The 8750-nt window shown below is 40.3% G+C and overlaps 1 protein-coding gene across 1 annotated transcript in view; it reads left to right on the top strand.

Moving 5' to 3' along the window:
• The window catches only part of LOC119409533 (sperm-associated antigen 1A), a gene marked incomplete in the record, with an annotated part of 22300 nt that overhangs the window by 6626 nt on the left and 6924 nt on the right, over positions 1 to 8750 (top strand). The window contains 2 exon segments of the mRNA XM_037676431.1: positions 3174 to 3273; positions 6352 to 6504. Coding sequence (XP_037532359.1) covers positions 3174 to 3273; positions 6352 to 6504 — 253 coding nt within the window.

Genomic DNA, 8750 nt, shown 5'->3' with positions numbered 1-8750 from the left:
ATTTTTATTTATTTATTTTATTTTTTTTGCCAGCCCCCAAGCCCCAGTTCACGGACCCCATGAGAACCACTGGTGTAAAGCACTTTGAGTATCTTGATAAGTTTGGAGTCCAAACTCTTTAGAGATGTTTTGTGACCTTTTCCAGCCTGATGAGCTTCAACAACTCTTTTTCTGAGCTCCTCAGAAATCTCCTTTGTTCCTGTCATGATAACTTCCACAAACATGTTGTGAAGATCAGACTTTGATAGATCCTGTTCTTTAAATCAAACAGGGTGTCCACCCACACCTGATCATCAACCATTGATTGAAAACACCTGACTCTAATTTCATCTTCTAATTAACTGCTAATCCTAGAGGTTCACATACTTTTACAGATATACATATTTACAGATGTCATATTGGATACTTTTCCTCAATAAAAAAGTGACAAGGCATAATATTTTTGTCTCATTTGTTTAACCGGGTTCTCTTTATCTACTTTTAGGATTTGTTTGAAAATCTGATGTTTTAGGTCATGTTTATGCAGAAATATAGAAAATTACGAGTTTGCAAACTTTCAAGCACCACAGTATAAATAATATTATTTCTAAAGTATATTAAAAAATACAGGTATGTAAAATATTAATGCTTTCAGTTCATTACTTATTGTATTTTACAGAAAATAAATATCTATATTTCTAATTTTTTACAGTGATAAAGTATAAGTGGGGCTGAGAACGCTCGGTGGTCAGTGCTGTGGTCTTGTAGCTCTGAGCCTGCAGGTTTGAGCCCAGGTTGAGTCAGGAAGATCATTTGGCGTAAACCAGTGAGCATATTTTTCATGTGGCTTCACTCAGTGTGGCGTCCCCTGCAGAAGAGAGCAGCTCCAAGAAAACATATAAACACAGTGGCCCTGGCGTCCACGTTTGGTTCATAAAACATGATTACTCACTTTCAGAAACTAAAATAGAAATACTTTTTTGGTATAAGATACATCAATTATCAATCAGTTATGTCATTTAGGAAAACGTGACTTTCTATTTACTTGATGAGCTAAACAAAGTTCTAACTAAAAAAAATTGGAGTGATGAGATTTTGCTAAACTAAACAAAAATGTTTTTTCTTGGACAAAATTTAAAAAAGCATTTATATTTTCTTAAAAGTTAAAGTAAAATGAATAATATTTATGGAGAAAAAAAACATATTTTACAGTTTTATGTATCCTTCTCACAAAGTCTATTGTAAAGTCAGAGTAAAAAAGGAGGGGAAACAATATTTAAAGGAAAACAACTTTTTTAACATCCAGTATTGTCGCAGAACCATACAAACAATGAAAATGCACCTGCGTTCAAAAAAACATAAAACTCACAAACACTTTGGTGTCAGAAATGTCTCAAAAAACTTTGAAAAATGTAATATTTCAAACTTGTAGACACTCATTCATACTGTAGGTGATCAGTGTAACCTGACTGCTGTTGCACCACAGCACTGATTTCATCTGAAGAGCTGGCATGCTAAACTGACTCTAGTGAAGAATGTTGCTGTCAGTGACAGGCAAGCATGTTTTCAAGCATATGCAAGTGGTAAAACAGGGAATTCTTGTTAAACAAGTGCAGAGCAAAGAAAAAAACAGAATGTGTGGGTTGAGTGAAAAAGCTGATAAACCTTCTGAAGGAAAAATGGCTTTAAAGCAGCTTTCTCTTGAGTTATGTTAAACCTGGAGCTTTCGTGTGGATATTAATTGTGTACAGTACATAAAGAGATGAAGCAGAGAGGCACCTGCCTGTCAGGGTCTTACAAGACCTGCATTGCCTGTAAGACTGAAAACCTGCCTGTGCAACAGTCATGACAACACAAACCCCTACATGACACAACCCCTAAATAAGTCTCAGAGCACTCTTGGCAGATGCTCTTCCAGTTTGATCATTTTGTATGAACTATCATTTTTTAAAGCAGATTGACATGAACCATAGTTCCAACAGGAGAGATGTCAGCTGACAGATAATTATGAAACTTCTTCCAGAAGATAAATCATCACAGAATGTTGCAAAAAATGTTTCCACATTTTCGTTCCACCGCATGTAGCACATGTGGTGCGTGTGACAAATAAAGAAACTCTGACAAAAGATGTTGGTTGTCTCCAATCAGCTGTGTCTAAAGTCTGGACCAAGTTCAAACACAATGAGAGGGTTGTAAAAGGGAAGCACACTGGCCAACAAACGAAGACATCATCCTTTGAAGATAGACTACATGTCTTGAAAACAGAAAATGTAAAACAAAACAAATGAGAAATAAATGAGAAGAAAGTGGAGTCTTTGTCTGAGCTGTGAGAAACTGCTTAAAAGAAACAAGCTTTACAGACAGAAAAATCAAACAAAAGCCACTTTTAATGCCTGAACATATTTATGAAGATGACTGTAGAAAACATGAATTTCAACAGAGATGAGCTGGGTCTTCATGATGGGTAAAGGCATGGTGGGAGCGGGGAGGGGTGGTGTCAATCATTACATCTTCAATAAATGTCAGTCTATGTAGAAAATGTGGATACTTGTTATTCCATGACTTTTTCAAAACAGTCCTGAATAGAAGGAATAATGACAAGACTCTAACATTTAGAGCTGGTCAGGGACCAGCAGTAAGAGACGGAGTCAGATTCATGAACTGTCCAAGCCTCAGAGAATTCAAACTGTTGTTTTAGGCTCAAAGTTGCTGCATGTCTGTGATCATTTTTTGCCAAACTAAACATCAACAAAGAACATCTTCCCAGTGGTAATTCCTTCATTGTTGCCAGAGGCTGTAAGTATATGTGCAAATGACTTAATGTTTATCTCAGTGAATAAATAAAAAGTGAGTTTTGTGTTGCTTGGAAAGCCACTCTTTGAAACAAACAAATGTTTAGGGATTTCTTCAGTACAGAAACTCAGCATTGCAACATAAACCCTCACACGCAAATGAAAAACACTGAGGTGGAATTTCTCACATTTCTTCCGTTCCTCTGGGTGAGGTCAGAGCACAGAAAAGTGTCTGACAAGCTCTGAACAGAAAATGATTCATGACAACACATTTAGGCATTTAAAGCTACATTTATTCAAGCTGACAAGTTCTAATGTGCGTTTTGTGTGCATGTTTGTGGTAAATAAGTTAAGAACAAATTAACTATGTTAATCATGTGAAAATGAATTCTTTCTCTGCAGGGATTGACAGTCCAGAGGATCTTTGTATTCTGTATTCTAACAGAGCAGCGTGTTACTTGAAAGATGGCAATAGTCAAGATTGCATACAGGACTGCACAAGGTGAGAGGTGGCCTTTTTTTGTACCAAAATACATGAACAAAAAAACCTTCAATGACAAAACAAAATCAAATTTCTACAGAGTAATACTAATTAAATAAAGTTATGTTCATAAATATTCATCTCCTTTAAAGTAAGTGTCCTAATTCCATCCATCCATCCATTATCTTTACCCGCTTCTTCCATTTTGGGTCACGGGGGTCGCCGGTGCCCATGTCCAGCAATCACTGTGCGAGGAGGGGGGGACACCCTGGACAGGTCTCCAGTCCATCACAGGGCCACATAGAGACAAACGAGACAAACAACCATTCACTCTCTCTCACACCTAGAGACAATTTAGAGTTACCAATCAGCCTAACATTCATGTTTTTGGTCTGTGGGAGGAAACTGGAATACCTGGAGAAAACCCATGCATGCACAGAGAGAACATGCAAACTCCACCCAGAAAGGCCCCCGGACCGGGATTTGAACCAGGAACCTGCTCGCTGAGAGGCAGCAGCTCTACCAGTTGCGCCACCGTGTCGCCCTCTGTTAAATCCATCATCAAGAAATGGAAGAAATATGGAACATGTGTAAATCTACTAAGACTAGGCACTCTTTACAATCTGACCGTGCAAAAAGGAGAATAGTGAGAGACCTCAGACACCTGGGACCCCTCTGAAGGAAACGTCAGCAGGTCAGATGGGAGAGTCAGAGCGTACAACAACTGTATCCCTGGTTCTTCACCAGTCTAAGCTTTAAGGGAGAGTGGCACAGAGAAAACCTCTGTTGAATGAAGTTCAGAATAAAACTGGACTAGATTTTATCAAACTGCATGTGAAAGACTTCATGGCAGCCGGTCATGAAGAGTTTGTAAAGACTGTAAATCGAATACTGTAACACATGAGAAAATCCTGGACTTGGAGACCTTGCTAAGATGGGGTTCCTTACAACCAGAGCCTTTCAGAGGGATCTGCCTGACATCCTGATGCTGCTCAATAATCCAGGTAGATACATCTCTCAAGGTTGAGTCAGCTCCTCTGGATGGATTCTTTTTTGTTTCGTCTTTTATCCAAAAGGAGATGTAATAAACTCAGTCTTATAAATAGCACCTTCTCATAGTGAATCAACCAGTTTGTTGTTGACATCCAGAACTAGCTGTTCACATGATATGTTCTAGAATTGTGCCGCTCCAGGTGGCTGCATGTTGGAGCAGCTCTGTTACTTTCATTCTGAGGTTTTGCTTTTGGAAACTTTAATTCCTCTTTTTCTGGATGTAAATCACAATTTTTTTGGATGATGGTTACCTCTGGGATCAGATGCTGTGCAGCTGGAAGGATTTTTACTGAAACTTTTTTAGTTTTGGACATTTGTTATGATGCGTAACCATGGCAACAAGGCAGTTTTCTACAACCAGCAGCAGCTGATTAACAACTCAAAAGATCAAATAATATCTCAACTACAGCCCCAAATCTCAAATGAGTTGAAAAGGATGTTCTGTGGACGCATTCACATCTACCTGCCAGCTGTGCTAGAGTGTCTGACCACTGAGATCCTGGAACTAGAAGGAAACATGGGTCATGACAGCGGAAAGACAGGATCGTCCTTCAGCACCTACAGTTGGCTGTCCGCAGCAACAAGGAGCTCGGCAAACTGCTGGGAGGAGTTCTGTCCAGCATTCGGGCGGTCCTACAGTCCGGGGGAACCGAGAGGCCAGCCGAGTCTGGGTGGACGTATCGGACGGCATCTGCAGCTGGTTTCTTGGGATCCACTGTGGGATGGACCTTTACAAGAGATCCTTCCTGCCTACAGCCATCAGCATCTATAACATCTCTTAATGAAATGAAGATAACGAGTTACAACAACAAATAATTTCCCTTTGGGATTAATAAAGTATTTTTGAATTGAATTGAATTGAATTGAATAAAGAAGGACCATCAGCCTAATGCTTGGTCTGTGAGTGGTGTTTACTATTCACAGAGGGCTGAGTGATGCAATAACAGCATTGTAAGAGGGGACAGTTGGACATGAGGCCTCTGCCTCTGTTTAATAGACATGTTCTCTTCACAAAGATGGCCTCCTTTACTCCTCTCTCAAACCATTGTTCCTCTCTACCCAGGATGTGAACATCTTCATCCCTGAAAGAGTGACCTCTGGCCTACAGATGAGTGTAGACACAGAGTCCTGGCCTGACAGGTGATCTGTATCACAGCTGTCCCTGAGTTGTTCCATGACATCTGTATGGGACTGCTAGTATGATGTCCAGATATATCAACCCCCCACCCCCCACCCCACCCCACACACACAACGAGGCTGAAATTTTCCACTGATGTGCAGTGACTCATTTTTTGACATTAGGTCATCCAAGTTCTACCTGAGGGCCTCTGTGTTTACAAAAATCATATTATTAAAAATGTGTAAAGTTGGAAATTCACCAGCCTCTGAAACAGATTTAGCCCCCCCCCCCCCCGCAAACCTCCCCACCCCATTTCACTCTTTTACACTAATAATGTACGATTCATGTACACCGTCTAACGTCAGTGGATGGGAGGTGACGGGCATCTGTCCTTCACTTTACTCCACCCTTCTGTCTGACCATTCAACCTTTTCTTTACTCCTGTGTGTGTACGCTGCTCCAACAACCACAGCTTCACACACCCCCTCACTCCTCTTTGCACATGACCCAAATGCAAGAAGACAGTGTGCAAAATACATTTTTATGCCTCACTGTCGTATTTAGAAGCGTCTCTGACTCTCTTTTCACTGAATTCCTCATTTTCCTGCATCTAGGCATCATTTTTGTTGTGCAGAAAGAAGCATCACACATGCACAGTATGTTTGCATCTCATTTAAATTAAGGTGGGTCGGGGAGGAGTTCAACAGTTTTTGTTCAGTATGAAAGCTGCTCTCTGATACATGAGGCCCCAGGGGACACACCATTAGGGCTGATAACTGTCTACACTAATACAAACACTCGTGGAATAGCCTAAATATCAAGTGACTAAGTTTAGGTGTCCGAACTCAGCTTCTCCAGCTTTTATCACAGAGACAGTAGACTTGATCCGTTGTGCTCATCTAATTCCATCTATTTATACTCACCAGGGCCCTGGAGCTGCAGCCATTCTCCCTAAAGCCCCTCCTGCGTCGGGCCATGGCTTACGAGTCCCTGGAACGTTACCGAAAGGCCTACGTGGATTACAAGACCGTCCTGCAGATCGACACCAGCGTGCAGGCAGCACACGACAGCGTCAACAGGTATCAGCTTTCAACTCTCACATCAGCTGCAAACCCACAAGAGACTGGCTGAGAAGAGTTGGAATTATTCCTCATCATGTTTGAAACTGTCAGAATTTAAACATCATGGTGCACATACCAGTTCATCTGTTTGACTTGCACTAATAAGAGACTTGTAGACAAAATTGTAAATGTTTAATACTCTTTCTACCAGGTGTTGTAATATTTCCACTTTTTATTTAGTGTTGAAAATCCATAGTGACATTAAGAGGAGTAAACTAAACCAATATTAGTGACTTCAGCCAGTGGCTAATTATAATCGTCACACTGTGTTGGTTCCCTAATGTGTAATATGGATACTTGCTTCTTTTATACTGTAAATGGTAAATGGACTGTACTTATATAGCACCTTACTATAATACCAAGACATTCAAAGCTCTTCACAACACAATCTGTGCCATCATTAACCTATTCATTCAGCACTCTACTAGATCTAGACAAACACTAATTAGAGCTTTATCACATTCATAAACTGATGGGACACACATCAGAGGCAATGGGGGTTCAGTGTCTTGCCCAGGGACACTTCAGCATGTGACTGCTGGTGGAATCAAACCCCCAACTCTCCTATTGGAGGACGACTGCTCCAACCATTCAGCCACAGCTGCCCACTACCGTACTGTACTTTTAGCCCAAAACTTTGTATCTCATGGTTTGGTGTGCAGCGTATACTTGAGTCCATTTAGTGCTCAACTAGTGAGGCCTAAAAAAAACTATTTCCAGCAGAGGATCAACAATTGGAAACAAAGCTCATTCTAAAGATGGTCAAATACAAGTATTTTATTAAAGTTAAAAAAGCTTCAAAAAAGGTTTGCTGCAGAACATTTAAGAAGTTACAGTCTATTTCATAAAAAAGGCACAATTGAACATCTTGCTGTGCATAAATCAACTCCTGAAAAATGACCTGAAATGTACTTTGATTTTATTTTTATTTGTTTTAGTCAGAAAAACGTCCCATTCGTTTACAGTAAGGGACGAGACTTAAAAATTGTACAACAATCGGCCTCCAGCTCATCCATGGTGTCTTCTGGCTTCTTGTCCTGTTTCTAGTTCAAAAGTGTCAGTAGTGCCAGTGTATTAGAGGCAGCTGTTGATGATGTCACACAAACTTTGAGCTTTCTGAATGTTCAAACTATTTTTTCTTACTCCCAAACCCTTTTTTAGTACGTAAAACTTTATACATCAAAACATATATTTCTTTCTTTTCTCGCTGTGGCTCTCCCTGTTTAACAAAAATATATTTTCTCTCAAATTCTCTCAAAGAGAGCGCACACCCAGACTTTCATGAACTTCAAATATATTTTAGTTCAATATTCTCTTTAAAACTGGAAGTGGAGTGTCCTATTATTGTAATCCTGAGGTTGAGGGTTCAAGCCCCGGTTGCATCAGGAAGGGTAAATCAAATTGCCAAATCTTTCATGTGAGTTTGCTCGCAGTGGCAGCCCCTGAAGAAGGGAGCAGCCGAAAGAAACTGGATTTTTATCTCCTACATTAAAACACTAGAAATATAAAATGTCTGGCTATCAAAGTCAAGGTTTTTTAAAGACCTGACAAAGTTTTCACATGATTGTTTCTATGAGGCTTACTTTTCAGTATGTCAGCTTCTCGTGAACTTAGCAGTCAGGGAGTGACAGGCACAGGTGTGTGGTTACCATGACAACCACAATAAGCCAATGGCAGCAGCTTTAACATTTTTCTCTCATTTCTTTACACTTCTTAAACGGTTCAAATGTTAAAATGTAATATTTTTTCTCTGCTTGGATTTTTACAGATATATGTTAAAGTTTACAGAAGTAGCTGCATTTGCCTCCTTCAGAATTCCTTTAGTTGTCTTCTAACATTTGACACTGTAATGCTGTGTAGACAAGGCTTAATTTGTAAACCGATACATAACAGAACAGCAGGTGGGCCAAGGGGGTCCTCCCCTAGAATATTTTGAGTAAAATAGACATGATTTCCTGCATTTTGTTGTATTGTAATGGGTTGTTAAACGTCTACATTTACCTACATTTGTAAACACTCCACTTCTGTCAAGCACCCCCCACCACCACCACCTTACTTGACGGTTCCGAGCTGACTCTTCTCCACTAAATTCACTGTCCTGCTCGTTGTTGTCCTCCTCATGTGAAACCTCCAGGCGCCTCCTTCTGTTCATGGCAGCTGCCTGTGGGCTCCTGCCTGTGGGCTCCTGCCTGTGGGCTCCTGCC

This window comes from Nematolebias whitei, chromosome 5, assembly GCF_014905685.2.
Source record: "Nematolebias whitei isolate Nwh7 chromosome 5, NemWhi1, whole genome shotgun sequence".
In the NCBI taxonomy this organism is placed as follows: domain Eukaryota; kingdom Metazoa; phylum Chordata; class Actinopteri; order Cyprinodontiformes; family Rivulidae; genus Nematolebias; species Nematolebias whitei.
This window is presented reverse-complemented; position numbering and strand designations above follow the sequence as displayed.